Genomic DNA, 24,603 nt, shown 5'->3' with positions numbered 1-24,603 from the left:
CAACCTTTTAATGTAACTTAAATATGGTTGTGTTTTTTGTAATGCTGTATGTTTTAATTTATGTACTTAAAAATATTATCCTGGGAAGGGATGTAGCCTGACCGTTGCCAAAGGAGTCCCAAGCCGAGGCTGTGGGAGCCTTCCTCAGGTGCACGCGTGCCCGCTTTGAGGCCCGCTGAGCGGGTGCGGAAATTCTCCTTAGGGTCAGGGCGCTCCGTCAGAAGCGCGAGGCCTCTCCGTGCTTTCTCTCATCAGAAAAAAAAGAAACAGAAAAGCCGCAGGTCTCCTCCCAGGCCCCAGGCCCGGGTGTCGGTTACTCTCCAGGTCATCCAGCAACTGAGTTCATCTAACCCTTTTCTGGAAGATCAGCCTGGTGAGCGGAAACCACCAGCCTGGCCCCCACCCGCTCTGCCTTCTCACCCTCTGTTTCCGTAGCCTCGCAGGGCAACTGCAGAGGTAGATGTGATGTGGAGAAGCCTCTGGCACGTGCTCCTGGGTCCGAGGGGCTGGTGGACGGCGCGGCCCTCATTGCTTCTGTGAGCGTTACTCACGTCATCCCTTCTCCTCTCCAACGGTTCTGCTGTCCTGTTTCCTTTCTGAAGCGTGGGTTTTCTAATGAGCGGTCTGTGTCTTCCGTTTTATGGTGTCAGTTGTGTGTTTTTGGTGCTGTAGTGTTAATTCTGTGAGCGTCACCTCAGGCCACCGTCCCTGCCAGGTTCACGTGACGCTGGGTGGAGAGCAGGCCGAAGCCTGCGGCCGGCGCTGAGGGGTGGACGATGCACGCAGGAAATCAGACGTTTCTAACTAGGATTTGAAGCATGGTGTTAAGTAATCTAAAACGGTTTATAATAATCTAAACCTAAAATAGATTTATAATCAACGTTTTGAACATTGCATAGTATTAGGATAGTTTTTCTAGCTTTTATATTCAGCCTAAACTTTTTGTTAAAGTTGAGTTTTATAAAAAGGCTAAGATTTTTTTCCTAATGAAATGAGAATCAACAAACTTTTAAAGCTGGTTTAGAATAACTTCCAGATCAGTGGAACTAAATATGTTGCCAGCAGATGTTTCACTGTAGGCCCTGTGAAATGACTGTGAATTCCGTCTTTGTCCCGAAGAATTAGATGAAACCGTCGTCCTCGCGTGCAGACTTCACAGATGACCTGAGACCGGTGTGCCGCGGTCAGTGCCGGTGTTTGCAGAGCCCCAGCCGCAGCAGAGCCAGTACTGGCTGCTGTGAGGAGAGTGAGTTTCAGGCAACTGCTCGCAGGATGGGGAGGACCGTGCAGCACGGCGATACCTCAGCTAGCTACGTTCGGAGGAACAAAGCTGTTTGTCTTCTGGGCATCTCTGCAGAGTGGGCCAGGGGCTCTGGGGTGGAGGCAGGGAAGGCCGGCCCCTCTTCCACTCTGGGTGAATGTGGAGGTGCTCTCTCCGGTGCAGGCCTCCCTTCTCCAGTTCAGTTAGGAGTCCGAGGGAGGCCTGTTGGGCTCTCATCACAGGACATCTCACCGGATGGGGAGCAGCGAGACCTCCCACGTGGGCCACACCGCGTAGAGCCAGTCAGTGGAGGGAGGGAGGAGAGGGCAGGGAGGCCATTCCGTGCTGAAACTAAAGATAATGGAACACGCCTTCTGTATTATTTCTGCTCTAGGCAGTAATGTTTCTGATAACGATGTATGTCATTGCAAACATTTTCCTTTGTTATGGAGAGATCACCCTACTGAATATAGAGGTGAAATTTCAGGTGTCCAAGAGGTTCAGAGGTCCACCTGTCTGACTGATGTCCTGACCTGGTCTAGCCCAGCGTGTGCAAGTCCAGGTGCAGGATTTACAAATCGGCCTTGACAGTGACGATGACGCACGATAAGGTCATCTTTGTTTATGTCTATCTCCATGTCTAGTGGAGTTATCCTTCGTGTCCCTAGTGCTCATTTAGCTGAGGCTGATGTATTACTGTAGAGGGCAGATATGCATACAGAAAAAAATTGTGTATGATTGATGATTGAATGCAAAGACCCAAATAACCGTTTTTTAATGTGGTTGCACATTAATTTGATCATTCTGAAGGCCAATGTCCAGAATGCGATTCATTTTTTATGATTAAGATGTTCTAAAATCGATTTGCTGCATTAGAGAAGGCAGGTGTTTCCTTGTGTGACGCACACCTCACTAAAAGACACGTACCAGCCGTTCCTCGTGTTCCTCTCATTCCTGCTTTGACGTGGAGTAAGTGTTCATCCCGTGTTTTCAGATGATGAAAAGCGTCACCTGTTAGACATATGAAAAATGGAATTTTTGTCAGGCATCAGTGGTTGCCATATTCTTGTTACTGAGTATTTCTTTACAAAGTCAAGTTCAACCTATCTGCCAGAAAATCTTGCCTATAGGAGGTTGAACAGCATATCCAAAAGTACTAAATTGAGGAACATGTGAATGGCTGTTTCTAAGACAAGGTATTTTAAAAATCTAAGTGGCTAATACATTTATATTAAGTGAATGTCCTTTCTCATCTAGCTCTAAAACATGATCACCTAGGACCCTGACCTTATACTTATTTGCTAGACTATTGTAGTGTTTAAAAAAAGAGCAATTCCCAGTGATATGTGGGTTGTGTTCCAGAAGTTCATTGATAAATTTGCTGTTTGAAAGCTGGACCACGTATTCACATTATAAACATATTGCATGTGCAACTGATGACTCTCAAAGGCCTGTTTAACCTGTTACGTAGTAATGTCATAGAATCTCTATGAAAAGAAGATGCTCAGAATTGTTCGTTCAACGCTTTTTAAACGTCTCTACTCATGGTACACTGATCTACCCTAAAATTGCTCACTCTGTTTTGAAAGCTGGTTTTCTCTCTACCCCGTCCTCACCCACCGTTTTGCACCTTCCTTAGTCTCTGTGGAGACCAAAGGCAGTATCGTTCTCTCCCTACCTCGCTATTTACGCTATTTACAGAACGCACACGCCATTTTGAAAACTTTCTAAGTTTTTTCACTGCTACGAAACAAAGGCGGTCAAGTCACAACAAGGTTTGACGGCGTCTTGGGCTTGGGCTTCGTTTGTAAACTAGGAAGGACCATCTTGCTGCGTTGTTCACAGCCTGTTCCCAGGACGTGAGGGGAAAGTGGCAGGTTTGGAGGGACGCTGACCACAGTGAGTTTCCTTCCCATTTCACTAGAAAGCTCAGTTCTTTACGTGTTTTCCTTCCTGACAGTGACTCTGCTGGAATTTTGAAAGCAGAGCTGGTTGTGTAGGAGCAGGTCCTTGGATAAAGAGCAGGATGGGGAGCAAGGGCAGGCGAGTGCCCAGGCCGGTGCTCGCTGGGACGGAAGGAGAGCAGCCTGGCTGGCGTCAGCGCCGTACCCCCAGCTCTCCGTGGTGATGGTGGACTCGTGCCCCGCTCCAGGCGGAGCTGTCTCGAGGGTTACCCTCAGTCCCCTCGCCCTCCTCTGGTTTCTCCACCCACCCCCTCCCAAAGGGGGGTTGTCAAGTAAGCAATGGTCACATAAAATGCATTCCAAAATAACTTAGAAGAAAGGAGTCAGTTTATCAGCTTAGTTTTGGCTTAGCTCTTTGTGACCCCGAAAGACCTATAGTTTAGGCATATTTAGAATTTGTAATTGGATTCTCTTGTTTGAAAAGAATGTAGAGTACTTCAAATGAGTATTCGTATTGGAAAATGAGCATGTGCGGTAGCTGCCCCTTATCTGCGGGGCATGCGTCCCGAGACCTGCAGTGGATGCCTGAAATCACAGAGAGTACTGAACCCCATATATACTGTGTGTTTGCCTATACGTACAGACCTACGGTAAAGTTTAATTTATAAATTAGGTACAGTAAGAGATTCACATCGATAACTGATAATAAATGTGGCTTTAGGGCCCTTGTTAAGTACAATAAGGGTGACTTCACACAAGCAGTACCATACCCAGCAGTCGATCTGATAACCGAGACGGCTACCAAGTGACTCACGAGCAGGTGGCATCTACAGTGTGGATCCTCTGGACAAAGGGAAGATTCATGCGCTGGGCAGGACGGAAGGGGATGGCTCGAGATTTCATCACCATACTCAGAACGGCACACAACTAAAATCTTATGAATTGTTTATTTCTGAAATTTCCCATTTAATATTTTTGGCCCGCCCTTGACCGCCAGTAGCTGAAGCCACGGATAAGGGAGGACCATCGTAAGTTGCAGGCTGTAAACCAAGTATCGATTAGTGCTTTGCCCCGGGAAGAGCCGCTCGGTCTGGCCTGATGCGCAGCAGGCAGTGGCACCTGTTCACGTCGTCTGTGCTTCTGAGAGTCGGCCGGACTCAAGGGCTGCTTTCTCGTTTCTCAGGCTGGGACCCTTCCCTTTAGTTTGTTTTGTTTTCATTTGTTACTACATGTAGATATTCGATAGGTTCCAAAACTTGAGATCCTCTGTTTGGGGACGTTTTTAGTGTGGGAAATTAAAGAAATTGAGTAAATAAAATGCCATGTCTAGTAGGAAGACAAGAGAAGAGAGAGCAGAACAACATGTTCTGAATCTCACTTGTTCTTTCCTTCGAAGACTGGAGGAGTGTCTGTGGTTTAAATCCTGCATCCGCCTGATGCTGGGTCTGGTTGTTACTCTGAGCTCTCATGCGTCCTGGCTTAGACCCACCTCTATCCAGGATGAGCGTCGTAACTATTTAAGAGATTCGAGTGTGTTTTCAGACCACAGACCACGTACGCCTGAGAGTCACTGGCCGTGTGAGCCCTGGTACAGCATCTGTGCAGGCTCCCCAGGTGACCTGGAGCCTGTGCCGTCTGCCCATGCAGGTGTCATCGGCCTTATTCCCCGGTTTGTCACCACCTGCTGATCATCAGAGGAAGGAGCAGTTGTAGCATTCTGCCCTTCCTGGCACTCCCTGACTTAACAGCCTACAGGCCTGGCTTTGACGTGGCACGGAGGTGGCCAGGAAGTGTCCTCCTGTCCTTTTGCTGCGCTGCTCCATTTCCTGTGCAGAGAAGGTGCCAGAGAAGAATTTGATTCCAGCCCAGCCCACAGTGTTTCCCTGGGAGCTGGCAGAAGCCGCATCTTGAAGCCATGGAGGACTGGCCTGCGAAACTAGAGGGGAGAAGTGGCGAACGTCCCCACATGGAGCAAACCTCACCTCGTGGCTCCTTGTGGATCCCATTCCTGCCTGGGTTCACTTGACCATCTGTCCTGGGAAAGCCTTCTCGGGTTTTCTTTGTTGTCCCCTTCCTTGGAGTGATTGTCTCCCCAGTGGAGTCCAGACTGGCAGAAGCAGAGGCCTGAACTGCAAGAGATTAATACACCAGCTCTGGGGCAGGGGGTCAGGTGTGGGTGTTGGCAGAGGAAGGTCAATGACGCTCAATCAGGGCCGTGGTCTCACACATCCGTGCAGATTCACAGAACTTACAGAGAAGGAGACGGGATATCTGATTACTGTAGGCATGTGTTGGAGTGATGAAATGTGGTGCGGGTTGAGAAGGAACTCGAAGTGTAGGCCGCGTAAGATCACCAAATGAGAAGGGAAAGGGACAGCCGAGTGGGCACAATGTTCTGAGTAACTAGGAGGCAGGCAGGTGTGTATGTGGAGTGTGTTCTCCAGAAAGGATGGAGGGTGGGAGGGGCTTTGTCTTTTCATTTTACGGCTTTATGTACTAGTTAAATTTCCTAACCGTAGAGTAGACGTTTCTTTTTTAAAATAAAAAGGATAAATGCGTTATTGTAGGTGATGAGATTTATGGGCCTTTCAAAACTTTATCTTCATAGTCTTTCTATAGTGCATAGAAAAGCTAACAAATATTATCTTAAAAATGAAATTAAGCTAAATCAGTTGAAAATGTTATTTTATTCTTTATAGGCAAGTGTGCAATTACTACTTACTCTGAAGATGCACGTGCAGACGAGCTGATGGAGGAGCTGGCTAAGCCCTTCTGTGGCACTGCGAGCCCTCCTTTGCGGTCAGCGCAGTGGTGCGGCCGGCCTTAGGAGACTGGCCGCTTAGAAAGGCGGAGGTTTGCCCTGGGAACTCCGCACGTTCTTTCAGGAACCCGCTGGCTTCTAAGCTGTTTGAATTCCTATGGAACTGATTTCTGTCACAAACGATGTTGTTAAAACCCTGACCTGGCATCTTTCACTCATTTTTTTCTCCTGACTTTGCTCCTCCTGCCATTTTCAAAACTAATTTCTGATCTGCTTTAATATGATGCACCAGCACCTGTTTTGCTTTCTGACTTCTGGAGGAAATTAGAATACGTTAAGCTTCACGATGTACCAAATGAAGGAGATGCTGAAACGGAAGTGTGTACCGAATGCCAGTGTGTCGAGCCTGCTTGTGAGCGCCGCCTGTGGAAGGCTGATCTCAGACACAGCACACGGGCTGCTTCTGCTGTCTAACCACCACCTAGTCTGGCTGTGCTGCTTCCTCCTTTCTAGTTCGTGCGCCGTCCTGTTACCCCCTCCCCCACTCACCATCAAGTCCTCTGCCCTTCCTGAGTCCCACCCCCCTCCAAGCCCCATGGGGTCTCCACTCCAGCCTCCTGGTGTCTGACTGGGGTGGGGGGGGGGGGCCTTGACTGCTGGGGAAGAGAGGAAGTGAGAGCCGGAGGGTGGGCTGGGCCAGGCTGTGGAGGACACTTGGAAGGCTGAGGCGCTTGCACTTCAGGCTGAGGTTAACGGGAGGTGTGTCAGTCTACAGGTTGCTTTTAATTGTGAGTATAGAATCCAAAAAAGAAAAAACCCCAATGATTTAAAGAAGTGAGGAATTCTCGTTCTTCTTACCTGCAGGAAACATGGACGTGAGCAGTTGCTGGTGCTTGTTCAGCTCAAGGGTGTCAGCGCCAGGTCTCTGCTTGTCCCTCAGCCTGTCCCTCATGACAGCCTCCTAGGTACCAGGCGGATGCTCTGCCTGGAGCGCCATGTCCATGTTCAAGGCAGGAAGAAAAGGAGGGGTGAGGAGCCAGGAGGTTCGAGCCGCCTGAATCTGCCTCTCCTTTAGGGGCATTCCTGCAAACCCCACCTGACAACTCCAGTGTTCCCCTTGTTGGCCTGAACTGTGCCCTGTGGCCAGTCAGGGTTCTGTTAGGAGAGAAGCATCAGAGGGTAGATATTTACTGGGTCACTGGCAGGAACGACAGGGAGCCTTCCCTGTGCAAACTGGCAGTGTGAATTTCCAAGAGAGAAATGCTGCGTCAGGCCTGTCCCCAGTTTTTCACTATAAAACACATTTTTTGCCTTGCCTCTCATCAGATTATCACTATTTAGAACTTTTGGAAACATACATTACAAAAATAACACAAGATAGAATGAAGTCAAATGCTACGCAGCATGGGGCAGACTTGGCGCGTGGTAAGTCAGGGGAAGAAATGTGTGCGAGGAAGGAGTAGTAGAAAAGATGCCATGAGAGAGAGGCCCCAGCTGGACTAGGAAGAGTGCATCGGCTTGTGTCTGATACCGTCGTGGTGGATCCGTGACATTGCAGGTTTGTCAAAACCCAGAACAACCCCAGGAGTGAAAGCGAACTCTGCTGTGAGCTCTGGGCTCTGGGTGACAAGGACGTGTCAGTGTAGGTCCGTTGCTTGAAACCAGGCACCTCATAGTGCGGGATGTTGACGGCGGAGGCTGTGCACATGTGGGGCAGGGGTACCTGGGAACTCTGTACTTTCCATTCAGTTTTGCTGTGAACCTAAAAGTGCTTTAAAAAATAAAGGTTATTATTTTTTTAAAAAAGATGGATTGGGTTTAGATAGTTGGAGAGATGATGAAGCTGTGTTCAATGAGAGGAAACACAGATGTAGAAATGACTGCAGCGTGGGAAGCCTGGTGAGAGTGAGTGGACTCATAATTAAACAAGCTTTAAGTTAATCAGCGTTCCGTAGTCACCTGAAATGAATTGGAATAAACTTACCCTTTTGCTATTTACCACTCATTACTATCGAGCTTTTCAGACTTTACGTAAAAGAATTTAAAGTTAAGTGTTTCACTATTATTCTCTACAGAGGAGGAATGAGTAATTATTGATATTCTGCAGCCATGGATATGTATGTTTATTTCACAGATTGTACTCATTCAGTCGACCGATACGCATAGGATTAAAATTGCATTCACGTTTCTTTGCAAAATTGATGTTTAAAACTGAGTCCACTGTTTATTTGGGATTCTTTCTAAGAACTGTACATTTTCTACAGTGATGATTTTATTTTGCATTTAAGTACAAAAGCTTTCCTATTTTGTGGCTTGTAGTAATCATTTTGTAAGATACTGGCACTAGCCATTTTAATTTTCTTTAAAGTAAATCATTATCCTGTTAAAAGTAAAGACAACTTCTTTCAGTTGGTTCGTTTAATTAAGCAGAGTATAATAAAGTTGAGTTCTAATTATTTTTCTTTCCCAAGTTATTTAATTAGTTGCTTTTAATTACACGTTGAATTTAATTGAATTGGATCTAATGAGATAGACTCCCTGTCCAGCTTTTGAAATTCAGACGCTTAACTACCATCCCATTTCTCAGTGTAACCGGCAAACCTCTGGGACGATTGGGCATCTCCCTCTTCTGCTGGACTTTGCCCTGTATGTGCTGGCTCATAAGCATTATTCAGATTAGGGCAGAGAGCGTCCATGTAGCAGCCAGCACTGTGACTGGGGATACTCACCCACGGGGCTGACGAGGTTGCCTTTTAATCTGGTTTATATTAAGGCAGGTGGAGAAGGTAGCATTTTCTGTTCGATTTATATTGTTGCCATCTGGCTGAAGGAAGGGTTTTGTTTGTTTTATTTATTTTTTGTTTGTTTTCAGATAAGGGCACTTTTGGCTGAATTTAAAGTGTGTAATGTTTACTCCCATCAGCTAAGTGTATCAGAAGGACTTTGTAATGTGCATCAAGCAGCCACTTTTAGATGGAAACGAAACGGCTTAAGAAGTGACTCCCAGTAGTTCCCACAAAATATGTGGGGCATGTGCTTTTCTGAAATATGCACTTCCTCCCAGCTCAGGTGGATGTTTCTCTGGCTTTTTAACAGATTATCAAAACAAATCTATAGAATTGTTTTAGGAAAAGGTCAGAGTTTACAGTCTCTCAAAGCTGAAATGCTGCTTCTGTCACCTTCCTGATGTCCCTACCAAGGCTGTGATGTCCTCGTGCTGTTTGCCCTGCAGGACGGGTGACATCTGTCCTGTGTGGGGTTGATCGCTCGTTCCCAGACCCTCTCCGTGGGTGACAGCGGGCAGGCCTCGTCTTCTGTGGCCCCAAGGACAGTCATTTGATCTTGAGTCTTGCCTACTGTAACATCAAAGCCGTCCTAGAATGATTCAGTATTTTCTTTCTTTTCTGACCTGGTGTGGATGTGACTATGAGTTCACGGTTCTTCTGGTCACCTTTTCTCTACAATCTCAGCCTTCAGAAAATGAGCAGATGTGCACTTTTTATTTTCACTTATTGTCTTGTCATGAATACTTTTTCTCTCTAGGCTCTTGCCACAGTTTGCTCAGGGTCCGCCGTCCACCCTCTCTCGCTCTCTCGTTTCCGTCCTCGAGCGTTTATTCAGGGTCACGTGTGTGCCAGATAGTGGGCAGGACACTGAAGACTCGGAGATTTAAGGATGAAAGGGGTGGTCCCTGCGCTCACGTGGCTCTGGTCAAGTGCACCGTTTCACGGATCTGCACTGGCCGGCGTCAGAGACGAAATGCCTGTAGCTCCACTTGCTTGGGGGCCGTGAGGTCCCTTCAGCTCAGAACATGATGACTGTGAGTAGACGTCAGCTCTTTGGAGGCAAACAAGTCCACTCCTTATCCCTTAAAAATATTCTGGTAGCTCGTTTAGATAGAATCATCTTTTGCTCTTATTTAAGTAATATTTATATCTTTCTGATTGTGTGTAATTTAGCAAACAAAAAGTTGATTTTTTTTTTTAGAAAAATTTATGATTATGTCAATATTTTTATCATCTCATGCATAGCTATGACAGTTCAACGCCATGGCATCAGCGTCTTTTTGGAAGTGGATGGGTCACAAGTTATCAACAGACGCCCATGTGTGTCTGTCCCGTTCTTCGTGCCGTAGCATCAGCCTTGAAGATGAGTGCTGTTTCTGGCGTACGTCACATAACTGTCCACACTGTTGGATTGTGTTTATAAAATCAGTCTCTCTGTGTTGGGTTTGTATTACCTGAGTGTTGGACACATTTCTTCGTCTTGGCTGAATATCACTTTCCGTCACTGTCAGAAATCTTTCACTTTTCTCAGTGTGAAGAGCTGAAGTAAAGAGAAAGCGACTTCCAGTCACTGTTCATTCTTGCTGAACAAGCTCCCCCTAAATTTTAAAACCTCCGCACGGTCTTATAAGCCTCTAATGCTGTCTTCTGTAGCTACCAAATTATGACTTTTTGTCCCATCTGGAGCGTGTGAAATGCAAAGAAAACGTAAATCTTAATTGAATTGTTTGTCAGCAGAATGAATAAGGAGGATGCACTCTGTGACTCGGATATGTTATCGTCGAATGTTCTTATTTAATTGCATTTGTTGCTGCAGAAAGAAATGAGCAATGGAGTGTTGAAGAAGTGGTTCATCGTTCTTGTTGCTGTGTCAGGTTAAATGTGGCTGATGTCATACCATACCACACAGTGGGTTTGTTCTGTGTAGACAGGCAAGCTGGACCCTGCACTGTTCCTCAGCATCCGTGGTTACGTACGTTGCCGTGGCGCCTGTAGCATGCACAGTGAGCGGCTGCTTGCCAGCCTGTGGCATCCACAGAAGATTAAAGCCGCCCACCAGCCTCGACCCACAGTTTATTTCCTTGACCCGCCTCAAAGTAACCTTCAGAAACACCCCCGTTTCCCAGCCAGGCGCATTGCCTCCGTCCCGTGTTTCCTCATCCCCCCCACTGCTCCTGCTCCCTGGAGTTCAAGGCTGGGGTCCCGTTGCCGGCAGGATTTGGAGCAGGGGCGATGCTGAGAGCCTGTGGAGGGTCCCTGGCTGCCCGGGCCTCCCACCAGGTGGCCACACTGACTCCGCTCCTCCCCTCCCCCGCCCCCGCTTCTGCAGCTGCAGGCATAGGGGTCCCCCGTTCCCTCGTGTCACTTTTCCCCTTAATCTCAAATGCTTATCTGTTGGTGCATGTTAGGGGTGAGTGAAAAAACCTGAATAATTTCTACATTACGCAGGAAGCGGGGTTCTTAGGTGTCTGGTTTCCTGTTACTGTTTCATTAAGATGCATTTTTCTATCCATTTCCAGCAGCCTGGCTAGGCTTCACTTTTCTTTACCCAGAACCCACTGGAGCTAGAAGTTCCATCCGACAGGCCTCAGCGACTTTCGTTGCCCTCGTTGTAAAGTCTAAACTCTTGAAATTTGCGGAGGCACTGACCTTGGCCTGTTTGCCTGTCTCAGTGTCAGCCGCCGGCCTTCCCAGCTCCAGTTCCGACTCGACCCTGCGGTCGTCTGTTCTGCTGTGGTCCTGCTGGGCCGTGCCCCGGCCGGGAGTGTTCTCTCCTTACTCCTCAGTCTTGCCTCCTCTCCACTCTTGAGAGTCTTTCTGATGAAGTTGTCCATCCTGACTGCCCCCATCTCGCACCGTCCTCCACCTCTGACTCCCTCCACACTGTCTGCGTCTCTCGGTCGGTTATTAGAGTCTTTCTGATGAAGGTGTCCATCCTGACTGCCCCCGTCTCGCACCGTCCTCCACCTCTGATTCCCTGCACACTGTCTGCGTCTCTCAGTCGGTTATTAGAGTCTTTCTGATGAAGTTGTCCATCCTGACTGCCCCCGGCCAGCACTGTCCTCCACCTCTGATTCCCTGCACACTGTCTGCGTCTCTCGGTCGGTTATTAGAGTCTTTCTGATTAGGTTGTCCATCCTGACTGCCCCCGTCTCGCACCGTCCTCCACCTCTGACTCCCTGCACACTGTCTGCGTCTCTCGGTCGGTTATTAGAGTCTTTCTGATGAAGGTGTCCATCCTGACTGCCCCCGTCTCGCACCGTCCTCCACCTCTGATTCCCTGCACACTGTCTGCATCTCTCAGTCGGTTATTAGTCCTCGGTGGTGTGTGATGTTCTTAGAAATGGGATCGGTTTATTGTTGCAGTTTCACGTGTTTGCGTATTGTCCCCTCCGGAGGGTCACGAGCACCTCGCGTGTGGCTGCTCTGGCCCGTGATCCTTAAGCTCTCGGTGCACGGAGAGTGTCTGGCTCCTGGGGCGTCTGCAGGTGTTTACTGAAAAAACTGCTTCACATTTCGGAGCCTGGGAATACGGTGGTGCCACAGATAGTGACTAAGAGGCTGACGTCGGGGGTTGCTGATTCTGTGCAGACAGTGAGTCCAGCTCTGACGTGGTCGCAAGTGATGGAGCGCGCCTTCCCCGAGGGGCAGGCCGGGGCAGTGCTCAGAGGGCTTTTTGGTAACGCAGGCTGGAAGGTGCCTGACAGAGAGATTGCGCTTCAGGCTGTAATAGGAGGCCACTTTCCTGAAGAGGAGAGAAATTACTGGGGGAGCAGAAGCTCAAAACACAGTTTGGGGGTGAGGTAGAATTAGGACGCCAGCGAAGGAGAAGGTGGTAGAAGATGCGTTATTTGCTTAACGTTGTTTTCCAGTGCTGAGCACAGGCATCCCACCAAGCATGGTGCTGAGTCAACGCAAGAGGGAGGAAGACCTTTGAAGGCAAAACAGGAAATTAAACCCAGCTCCTGTGGTGCTGGCTCCCCTGAGCTTTGCTCATCCCTACACAGCCACTCGTACAACCATGGGGAATGTAAACTAAGGAGGAGCTCTCCTTCATGTGCAGAATCGGAACAGTCTTTCAGAGTCACGAGATTGCTCATGTCCTTATTCTACTGCACATCTCATAAATAACATCGGGTAAAACGTTTAACATTATGATTCAGATGTTACAGTGCTCCTGACAGCTAGATTAGAATAAAATTTAACTGTCAAGTAAATGAGCAAAAGCGTTATAAAGGAGGAAATTTTAGGTGAAACACTCTGAATTGCCTGAAGGTTACTCTGTTATCTTTGTATGTTATGATTTTAAGCCAATAACATTCTTCAATTGCGAACAGTATTCTGTAGCCAAATTTTCCAGTAAGCTATTTGTCTCGTGTGTCGGGGGTCTGCCAAGACCACCCGAGGTTCTGTGATTCACTGGAAGACTCAGGCCTCAGCATAGAGTCTGCTCGTGGCTGAGATGTAGTGTGGCAAAGGGGGAAGCAAACAGGCCTTTTGAGGGTAGCGCCCCTGGGCTGCCGTGCTCACGCTCCCCTGCAAGGCGGACTGAACTGTGGATTGAGAAGGAGAAGTTGCATGCTGAGCCATTTTGTACTGCAGAAGTGGCCATTGCGTGTGGTTCAACCTCTATTCTGTCTTCCAGTGACTCTCCCAAAGCTACATGTGTAGCTGTATGTCACCAGGTCCAGTTGAACAATACGACAAAGAACCAACTCCCACAGAGCTGGGAGCAAGGGCTAGACTCTTTGCTATTTCCCAAACCACATTTCACGTTTTTTTTAAATAGCGACATAAATAGTTACCCTTGTGGATGTCATGCCCCGTATGGTTCCATGGGATTTAAACTCAGGGTGGTCCCTGAGGTCGCACCCGTAGATGTCTTACTAGAGTCAGTGTTTTTACTGAAGTGAGCATTTGTTGGGCCAGTTCTTCTGATCAGTGGAGATAAGACTCTTCAGCCAGACCATTCAGACAGAAACAGAAGCGGAGCAGTGAGGACCCCGTGCCCCTATGGGAAGACGCTGCAGGGGCCGCAGTGACGCGCAGAGGACGTGGGCTCTGCGGGCACGCTTGCGCCCCACTGGAGCTGCGGGAGTTTCACTGGATGGAAGGGCCCAGTGTGTGCCAGCTCTGCATTTGGTTTCAGAGATTTAGAGAGACGTTCCCGGGGCTCAGGGAGGCACCTGTGCGTCCTTCCTCTCCTCTCTACTCCAGCATGCCCACGGGTGGCACTGACGGAGCACAGCTTTCAGGCTCGCAGGACGATTAGTCCGATTTCATAAGGCTAGCGAAGACTAATTGGGCGTCATAGTATATGGCTCAGTTTTCTTTTTCAGAAAATGAAAGAAAAGAGATTTAAATAAAACTGGAGAGTCACCTGACTCATTTTAAAAATGGTATTTTTTTAACGGTAAATTAAGAAATAGTATATGTGATCTTATCTGCTACCTACCGAGGATTTCCAGATTTTTCATGTTGGGAATCTTTTTTGTTTTTTAAGATTGGCACCTGAGCTACCATCTGATGCCAATTTTCTTTTTCTCCTCCACCCTCCCCCTCCCCCGTCCTGCGGTGACGACTGTCAGTCGGCAGGACTGGAGCGGAGTGATTAGGAGGGAAGATGGCACGGGGTGAGGGCTGACCCCCGCCGTGCCTTGCGGGCCGTGGCAGAGACGGAGTGTTAGTGAGTGGGATGGGAGCTGTGGGAGAGTTATGGGCAGAGGAACCACGCGGCTTGTGTTTCGATGGGATTGCTGCGGCTCCTGAGATGAAAACGGACTGACAGGGTCAGTGGAGGGCCAGGTGGACTAGTCGAAGGATGCTGAGGTCACACCGGGAGGAGATGCTCTGAAAGGCGGTGGCAGAGGTGGTGTGGTATTTTTTTAAGGTAGAGCTGGAAGAATTTACTAACAGGTTGACTGTCGAGAGTGATGGAAACAGAGAGTCAAGTATGATTCCAGGGCTTTGGGCCGATCAGCTGGAAGATGGAATCACCTTGATGGGAAGACAGCTGGTGGAGTGGGTTTTAAGGCAGAGAGAGGAGGTAGGGGAACTCAAGGGCTTGGTTTTGGACATGATTTCTATCTGAGACAGCAGCACATATCCTTTAAATAGCCTTTGAAAATATGTTAAATAGAGGCCAGCCCTGGTGGCCTGGTGGTTAAGTTCGGCACGTTCTGCTTTGGTGGCACAGGTTCAGCTCCTGGCACAAACCTACACCGCTCTGTTTGCAGCCATGCTGTGCTGCTGGCCCTCATACTAAAACACAGAGGAAGATGGGCACAGGTGTTAGCTCAGGGAGAATCTTCCTCAGCAAAAAATAGATATATATGTTAAATAAAGTAATACATGTAAAGAAAAATTTGCCTGGTCCTGGAGGAACCTGTACTGGGTGTGACTGGAGAATTGCTGGTGGGTCTTTCCTTCCTTCCTGCCCTGGGATACATTTCCCTTAGTCTCTTCAATCATCTTCGTTATTGAACTTTTGTCACAGGCTTTCTCAAAATCCTGGTAAATTATGTCTCGTGGTTCCTTTTTGGTGACCTGCTTGGTTACGTTCTTGGAGCTGTTTGCTTCCTAACACGTGAACTTCTCAAGAACTCAGATCAGACTGTGGGTTGCAGTCACGTCCCACGTGGTTGCTTTATGCGTGGGCTGGGCCAGCGGGGAAGGGCCTTCCTGGGCCCTGGACAGGCCACCGCGGGTCTGGTCGCTTGAGCTAAGGCCGTTGATTTTCGGGCGGGTCTTCCCACAGAACCGCGTGCTTCTGGAGGGCAGGGCGGTAACTGCATCTTTTGTTTACTGAGTCTTGCCTAGTACCTGATACGAGGTGAACAGTAAATGTTGACTAGGTGGGTGTTTCTCAGTAAATTTTAAGAAACTCAGCGTGTCTCTGCTCTGTTGTCTCGTCTGTGCAGCCCCAGACAGCTACAAAGTGCAGGAGAGGGGAGCGGCGGCCCCCAGCCAACCCTCCACAGCTGCCTCAGGCCAGAGCGGCAGCCGCCCAGGATCTAAACCAGGTACGAGGGGCTGCGTTTGCTGTTACCCCAAAAGCTTTAAAGGCATGCTAGGGTTGGGGAGCTGTTCCAGCCTGCCACCGAAACCCACGCTTGTGCTAGTGTGTGTGCGTTCAAGCCAGCGAGGCTTTCAAAGCCTAGATTTTCTCCCCTCCAAGTGGAGATTCAGAGACGGGTCCTGTTTACCTCTCAGAACCCCTGGACAGTGCGCTAGTGTATGTGGATGCATTGTTCACTGTCAGGCCGTGTATGAGAGGTAATAGTTTTACTATTCTGCTTGAAATGAGAGATACGACACAATTTTTTGTTCTTGTGTGCCAGCATTATTGCATATCTCTTTTGTGACTCTTTCAGAAGCCACTTACGGGGATCTTTACACGCAGCAAAGCTGGTACAGAATCATGTTTTGTTCCCCATGCCCTGCAATGACTGTCTGCCTGCACAGTGACTTCATTTAATAGCCCCTGGTTCATGGTCTGCTCCACTCAATAATACAGAGGAGCAAACAGCTGGAAACATAACACAGACGGCTGAATGGACAGTGCAGTTGCTTCCAGGTATCCAGCAGCCATCGTGTGGACCTTGGGAGAGACGAATGTGCAGGGTGCTGTAAGAGGCAACAAAGGAGGGAAAGGAGGTGGAACCCCCTGTGGGGCTCCTGGAACCCTGCTTCGTGCTGAGTACAAGGCCGAAGTCACTCGGAACGGTGCATCAGTGAGAACAAACATGGAAACGACTATCTAGCCTCACAGAAAGCATTCCCCATTATATGTTGTTCTATGCTTTATTCCCATGTCTGAAAGGTCTTGGACAGGGCAGCTAAGTCTGGCTTGTTATTTAGAAGAAAGACGCATAACAAGTACTAGTCAGTTTGCCTTTTCATTCATTCATTTATCCATCCATCTATCCGCCCATCACCCAGCCACCGTCTGATGTTTACTGAGTAGTTGTTCCATGCCTGGGCCTGTGAGAGGGACTCTCTGAGCAAAAGAATGGGTTCCGTGTCCTCCTAGGGTGTGTTCTAGTGGACATCGTTCCTTATTCTCAAGGGAACGTCCTTGTGGGGCTTTTTAGCGTGAAAACCCCATGTTTCTCCATGAGAATTGAACATGGTTCAATTCTAATTTTGTTTGTTCTGTTTTTCCCTGGTTCTCCCCATCAACCATCACTTGTAGTATCTGCCATTCTTTACTGTGCAGTTTATGCTTTTCTATCCTGATAACTCATTTATTCATCTGGTGTGAGCACTGTGTATGTACTAGGGATGTATTATTAAAAGACACAGTCCCTGCCAGCTAGTTGACAGGATGGTGGAGTAAACCAATATACAGGTACAGGAACTTCCAGTGTGACAAGATGCAGAGTTCCTGGAGAGCACAGAGGCCAAAAAGCTTCCCACCCGACTGGCCATCTCTTTCCAGGACCATTGGGTTTACGTGGCGAACGTCAAGTTGAGCGAGGAGACATTTCACTTCAGACTGTGTCCTTTGAGTATCTTTGTGTCTGCTGTCTTGCATCTACAAATAAGGCTTTTATTTTTGAAACCACCGTGTGATTTTCCTGTGTGTCCCTGGGGGGTGGTAGAGGCGGCTCCGTGTTGGAGGGCTAGGCTTGAGCAAAACCTTCTGATTTTATGGGATGCGAGTCAGGGGAACGCCTGCCTAAAGCACTTTGCTGGTTTTCATTCTCTAGAACCTAAAAAGAAAAAAAGTGCATGCTCTATTTTAGGATATTTTGATTATTCCTGACCAAATGAAAAAGGGTCCCTTTTAACCTAGTATATTTTAGTTAAATTTCCTGCCCTCCTACCTTCTGATACTGGAGCTCTGCAACCTCTCTTTGGTTTAAAAGCATCTAATCCACATTCAGGGAGTCACTATTTGACCTTCAAACGTGGAAGGATGGCCCTTGTGGTGTTTTACGCGTTTGGACACAGGGTGTCTCCCGTTGGCCAGGAAGGACCAGAGCTCTCAGCTGTGGACGCTTGAACCCATCCCAGTAGAGGCACTTGGTAAAGTTACAGATCGTCTGTGGCTGCTGTTTCCTGAAGAAGCAGGAGATAAATGATTAGGAGTTTGACCTAATTAGAAGAGACAATTACATTTTCTTCATGGCCTGCGTGTGCCCGGGAAAAGCAGAAACTAGTTCATGAAGAATCCCTCTTCCTTCCTCGCCGTCTGCTGCCCTCCGCCAGGTCTTTACAAGAGCCCCTGAAACTGCATTCTGCCTGGCGGTGTGTCGATAGATCTCCCTCACAGAGGAGCGCGGGAGCTGGAGTCTTCCAGCGTCTCTGTCCCTGCGTCCTGCCGTCCTGAGGACTCCGCAGGGGCCATGGTGTGGAAAGGGCCCAGGGTGGAGTCCAAGGCCTGGTTTGAAGCCTCAGCTCAACACTCGACAGTGCCATTTCCCTCAGCTTTCCCATTGGGAAAACAGGCACAGCAGCTCTTCGTTGAAGGAATAAATGCTGGGCTCACTCCTAGTACCATTGTGAGGAAGAGATGCTAACAGATGTGAAAGTGCCTTGTGAAGCGCAGAGCCCTGGCGGAAGTGGTAGCAGTCAAGCTCCAGGCAGCTCCTGAAGAGCCTGGCAGCGTGAGGGACTTTCTTGTCTTCAAGGCCTCTCTTTAGTTGAGGTTTCTGCGGGACAGGCCAGGTTTGTGCGTGTCGGCACAGACAGGACACGACGGCACTGGCGTCCGCTCTGGCAGCGGCCCCGCTCTCTGGCCCTTGTGGAAGGAGATGGAGCGCAGGACGCAGGTGTGGGCGCTCTTGCACCGACGCTCTGCTTCTCGTGAAACTGAGAGTTGGTCATTGGTTTTATTCTAACAACGTGAGATCTGATGGGAACCTGGAATTTCTCCACGTCCAGTTATTTCCTCCACCTTGATTTCCTTCCAGGGAAAAGGGATATGAGGGTGGAAATGAGAGGGAGACAAAGAATTACAGAAAATTCTCTGTCCTTGAAACTAGTCAATTGCATTTTTACCTTTCTGAAAACTGATCTTTAAAGATAATTTTTATCAGTTTTTAGTTATTAAAACTTAAAGTTTCAATTGCTAGCATTTACAGTTTTTGAAGTCTGTTATCAAATATGAGATTGCTATTGGTCTGCCCCCTGGTGCAGGTTGATGGCAGGTTAGAGGCTCTGAAGGTTGGCTAAGGCTCTTTGCTCATTCATTCATTCAGTGAACACTTCGGGAAGATGCTGCTTCCACCAGGTGCAGCCCTGGGAGCCCAGCCGGGTGCGAAACCCACCAGCTTCGGCTCCTCCCCACACCCATTTACAGCCACCTTTAATCTGCCACAGGCATTATTGACATTCCAGCACCAGAGGGACTTTCTTACTGATGTCATCAGAAGGATGGACACAATTTAAATTGAATACCTTTTTCACTCTACAATTCAGTATTTTCTAGTGCCAGGTTCCCAAACCAACCAAAATCATCCAGCAAATCACAATCTCAGTGTATCTTGCACTTTATAAGTGTTCATTAATTCTTTACTCCCTGAGATCTAATTCCAAATGAAAAGTGATTACCATTTCAGTGCTGGTCTCAGAGAAGGCGGGTGGGAGCCGCTGTGCTTTTGTAAGCATTGGCCTTATTTACGGTGTTTAACTCATGTCCTTGTGTAGTGCTATGCACGGCCTTGTTCCTCGTGTGTTGTGTTACCACATGGAGTGTGGTTTGTTGCCTGTGAAGAGCATAATTTTCATATGAAATGATAGCACAGAAATCAGGCAAGCTCCGCCCTGTCCCGCACTGCCGGTTTCCCACTGTGCGTCTAAAAGCAAGCATCACGTCGCATAGTTGGCCATTTCCTCCTCCCTGCAGGACCCTGGTCACCAATTCGGCCTCACAGGGTTGGCTTGAGGGGAAGAGGGTGGCGGAGTGGTGAGTGTGTGTGTCCCCTTTGTTGTTATTAAGACCTTCTTTTTAAAACTTTGTGCGAAATTTGTCACGTACTTGAAAGTAAGCTGGAAACGTCACATACTTCATATTCTCTTAATAGAGTTTATCAATATAATTTAAAGTAATTAAATTCTATAGATTTTATGTAATGTGCTTATATGGCTTTTATAAGTAAAGTTGATTTGCAAGTTTTATAATTAAATAAGTTTTTACCAGTGAGTAAACCTCGTTATTTAAGGAATTTTTTAAGTGATAAGTAGTTGTTAAAAGTCTTTCTTCCAACTTCATTTTGGCTTTTGCTCTCAGATCATCCTTTCTTCAGAATACCGTTTTGCTGTGTCAGTCGTTTCCTTTTACCAAAAACAAATGACAGCAAAACCCGCCACATGGCCCTTAACCAAGCACCCGAGGGGGCGTCCACACCCACTTTCTTGTGTCGGGAGAAAACCTTTTGGGCCGGGGCCCATATTTTCCTACAGAAAAAATATTTGAAACCTCATAAATGATAGGTAACTCTGAACAATAATCATCATAGTGATAATTCTGTGAGGGGGTCGCATCACCAACTTTTTAAAAACCTCTTGCGCTAATGCAGTAAGGCGTGAAGTGCCGGCCCGTCTGCCCCCGAGGTGCCCGCTGGCCTGCAGGCTCCCCCGGGCCTCCACAGTGTCGCTCCCTGAGTGTGCAAGTTCTGTGACAGGCCTGTGGGCGCAGGGCCTCTAAATGCGTGGAGGAGGTGCCACCACGTGTTTCTAATGTTCCAGTGGGATTCTGTTTTCAACGTGAGATGTGAGAATTGTGATGTCAGTTAAGTAGAGGGGAAATACGGCCTATTTCAAGTGTAGTTATTATCAGCATTGTCATTATGTTGCTTTTTGTATATTAACAGGCAGAACAAGCCCAGTAGTGTCGCCCTCAGCTGGAAGCCCCCAGTGACGTCTCACCAGAGTGTAACCCAAAGTCCCCAGCAGGCCCCGAGGCTCTGGCCCCATGGCGTGCTGATCTCACTCTGCTCCAGTGGCTTGGGTCTCCCTGTTGTTTCTTGAACACGTTAGGTACTTGCAACCTCAGGGCCTTTGCACTTGCCTTCCATCTCCTGGAATGTCTGCAGGGGTAGCTCCCTACCCTCCATCAGGTGTTTGCACCTAAAAGTCACCATGACAGTTAGACTTCCCGGGGCCACTGTCGGCATGTTAAACGTCCCCTTCCTGCCGTTCACAGTCCCCTTTATTGCTTCGTTGTCTCTTTAGCATTTATCTCAGTCTCATGTTCTGTATGTCTTACTTATTTATCCTGCTAATTAAATTTTCCCTGAGTTGAAAGCAAGCCCCATTTGGTCGGTGGAGGTTTCTGTCTTTCTGTTGACTGCTTCCTCTCTAGCACGTGGACAGCCTGGGCACCACAGTGTGCAGGGTGAGCACCGAGTGAGTGACTCTCCTGAGACTGTCACGTGCTGGGCACGCGCTAGGGCTGTTAGAAGCGTTATTTTATTAAATCCTTACAGTGATGGGAGATGGCTTCTGTTTTATCCTCATTTTGTAGGTAATAAGTGAAAACCCACGAAACCCATGGCAGAGCTGAAGGTTGGAGAGGTGGGTAACAGCCCAGTTTACACAGCGAGTGAGGACAGCACAGGGCTCGAGCTCAGCCTGGCCAGAGCGGGGCTCAACATCTCGCTGGTGAACGTGTGTTCAGTGTAAATTCACTTAGCTCTCTGCTTGTTGTGAAGGAACAGACTTTCTCAGCGTAAAAATAGTGGAAGTTCAGTAGCTTTAGGAACACAAAACATCATACATATTTTTTGATGAAAATAGCCAAAAGGTTACTGTTACGTTATATTTGTACATAATGGGTTTTTTTTTTTTGGCTGTGCCTCTTTTTTTAAAATTTTCTTCCAATTTTATTGAGATATAATTGACACAAAGCACTGTGTAAGTTTACGGTGGACAGCATAATGACTCGACTCACATCTGTTGTGAAATGATTACCCCAGTACGTTTAGTTAACATCCGTCATCTCATATAAATACAAAAAAAGGGTTTTTTTTCCTTGTGATAAGAGCTCTTAGGATCTACTCTCTTGTATCATGTTTATAAATAGAATAAAGATGCTTGAGCAAAAACGCTTGGGAATTCTCAGAAAAATTGTGATCAAGCGTGTTGCTGAAACTGCAGCCCCGCGTCTAATTGTTGGAAGACGTGTGGGGATGTCTCATCCGTCAGTCGCTGCACAGCAAGGTGTTCATCGCGCATGTCTCTATGACCCCTTCTTTAACCTGCTGCTCCTCTGTGTTCTCCTCTCATTTCAGACCCCCCGCCTGTGCTGCGCGTGGATGACCGGCAGCGGCTGGCCCGGGAGCGCCGTCAGGAGCGAGAGAAGCAGCTCGGTACCCTCGCCTCGTTGGTCTTTCGGGGACCCTAGGGGGGAGGTTCCTTCTCCTCTAGGATGGTGGACAGACAGACGGATGGTGTGGTGGTGGCCGTGCTCTGTCTGTTGTGTGCCCTCCCCAGTTCACAGCTTCCTTGTGAAACAGAGTTTAGTATGAGAGAAGCATGGGACTGAATTTTCAGCAACAGGAAAGTCCTGCCCGGGATTAGGGTCGTTTTCACTGCCGCTTGTATCGTGGTCATGGTTGGCTGTGGCAGTGGACGAATGTGTCTGTAGAGGCAGAATGGCTCAGCTCACATTTTACACCTAAAATGATATGAGCACATAGAGCATATGGCTCTTTTTACGTGAACAGTTAGGAGCCTGTGCGCTGCCAGGTGCGTCCTGCTTTCCGTGTTAAAATAATGCTGCCATTGAACACGTAGACAGATGCGGCCAGTACGCTGCCTGGAAAAGCACGAGCCCTAGGGCTGAGCGTCTGATTTTCCTTCTGCTGCCTAAGGCCCTCGCAAAAGGTGAGCAAGTGCAGTGTTTGCCACACGACCCCCTCGCCAGCAGGGTCATGGGAAGAGCTCCCCAGGAGGCCGAGGCCAGAGCTCTCCGCAGTCACCGTCCTCCAGAACATAGAGCGAGGACGCTGCCGCCACCTCCTTCTCACTTTCGTGTCGTTTGTGCAGAGTTGCTAAACAGGAGCCTCTCCTTGTGTGCCTTGGGAAGATGAGTGTCTGCTCCACGTGGCTCCAGTTTGCAGGGTCTGGGTGGTTTAAGACTAGAGCCAACTTAGGTTGCCACAGTCTTTCCAGCGCATGACCCCTAACTTTTCTAGAGTTCAAGTGCGTTTTGTTGAGTTAATGTTTCCACTGGGGAGCCCAGCTCCTCTATTGCATCTCTTTTTTTATTCTTATTCAAGAACCCAAATTTGTGAAATTCACTGTAAGCTGGTTTTCAAAAGTCTGTTGACGTTATTTACAGTCTTCCGACATGCCTCTGTCTGTCCCTTGCCATCGTGGTCGTATGAGGTTGTTTCTTCTGCTGCCAGGGTTTTTTCCACACAGATTTCAGTGACTTGCAGGAAGTGGACAGGCTGCGTTGTTTTCTGTGCGTACAGTTGGAGTCACTGTCCCTGACAGTGTCCTGCGGCTGGTAGGTTCCCGGGGAGCAGGGCTGTCTGTGGCCTCGAGGATTCCCTCTTTCCTGGAATGCTCTAGAGTCTGGAGCTTTTCTTCCGTGAACTGTGCCCATGGCTCCCTAGTCAGGGCTGCTTTGACGAGTGGATCAGAGCTGAGAAAGGGGGAAAAGGAGGAGATTCCAGATGAGCAAAAAGAAGGAACTGACTCCTGTTCTGGGGTGGTTGGTATTTGCGCTGGTTTTGGATCCATGCAGGAATTAGCACTCCTGCCTCCCCTCTCTCCTGCCCTCCGCATCCCAGCATCCCACCCGCTGGGTCAGGTCTCACACTGTTAACGTCTCCTTAGAGCTGGAATGCAGACTCACAGCTGCTTGAGGAAGAGGAGCTCCTGAGGGTCAGGACACGACTCCTTTATGGTTCAGATCCCATCGGGAGTTAGCTTTGACACATTAACACACACCTTTCCATTTGGGTTTCTGTGTCCTTCCAAGCCAAGCGTTGTTAGTTTGTTTTGTGGAAAATATGAATATGCTGGTCAAACAAAAGTGATTTCACTTCTTATGTTATAAGGTTGTAAGACCCAGAGCTTTGAGCTTGCAAATTCTCCCTACAAATTGCCCGGCTTTGTGTGTCAAGGGGCTAGATTTTTTTCTTAAGATGTAGCCACATATTTCAGTTCATATCGTTGGTGCAGAACATGGCTCGTTAATTTGTGTATTCAGACGTTTCGTTGGCCAGGTACAGTGTTAAAAGTGAGTAAAGGCTGAGATGCAGCCCTCAGGCTGGCTGCACTCTAGACAAAGACATGGGCGGCATCGAAGGAGTGTGCATGAGGGGTGCTGAGGACCCACAGGAGCCCCTCCCCCACCTGGGGCTGTCAGGTGCCACCTGAGCTTCCAGCTGGAGGATGAAGGGGAGTCATCTGGGGGCAGAAGAACAGGGACTGCAGGGCGGTGATGCAGGGATGGGTGGAAAAGGCGTTTGGTGACAGACCGGGCTGTGACTCAGATTGTCAATGGCTCTAAGTGATCTTCGGATTATTGTACTGTCCTATTATCACAACTTGACTTTTTTGGTGAGCCAGCATATAATGTGCAGAGTTTTTCTCTTTCTTCTTATCTCTGCCATGGTAAATATCATAATTTTTCTTAATTCTGACCTCACCTGTTTTTTTGTTATTGAAAATCATAATCTTAATGAAATACAATTCTAATTTTTATTTTTTTTTGTACTAATTGCATTTGCTCTTTAAATTCTAAAACAACATCTTTTTGCCTGTTCTTTTCCACTTAGACTGTCATGGTGGACACTAAGTCGTGAGAGGGTTCCTTCAGTCTTCCTAAATACACAAACATATGTGCAAGTGCACATGCAAACGTTTGTAAAAGAGTCATCTAAAATCCAGCGTGTCATTTAAGCTGTCCCTTAGAACACATAAGGGTGA

General features: G+C 48.1%; 1 protein-coding gene across 50 annotated transcripts in view; it reads left to right on the top strand.

Annotated features, from left to right (window-relative positions):
- Nucleotides 1–24,603, top strand: part of MAP7 (microtubule associated protein 7) — a 149,702-nt gene that overhangs the window by 73,340 nt on the left and 51,759 nt on the right. For 37 of the 50 annotated variants that reach the window (XM_070559413.1, XM_070559395.1, XM_070559393.1 and 34 more), the window contains 2 exons: nucleotides 15,633–15,734; nucleotides 21,951–22,028. In XM_070559413.1, coding sequence (XP_070415514.1) covers nucleotides 15,633–15,734; nucleotides 21,951–22,028 — 180 coding nt within the window. The remainder of the gene's footprint in view (nucleotides 1–15,632; nucleotides 15,735–21,950; nucleotides 22,029–24,603) is intronic. The other 13 variants (XM_070559423.1, XM_070559403.1, XM_070559415.1 and 10 more) reach the window with 1 other exon arrangement.

This window comes from Equus przewalskii, chromosome 9, assembly GCF_037783145.1.
Source record: "Equus przewalskii isolate Varuska chromosome 9, EquPr2, whole genome shotgun sequence".
Lineage (NCBI taxonomy): Eukaryota > Metazoa > Chordata > Mammalia > Perissodactyla > Equidae > Equus > Equus przewalskii.
The sequence above is the reverse complement of the archived record's forward strand: the minus strand, read 5'-3'. Positions and strand labels throughout refer to the sequence as shown.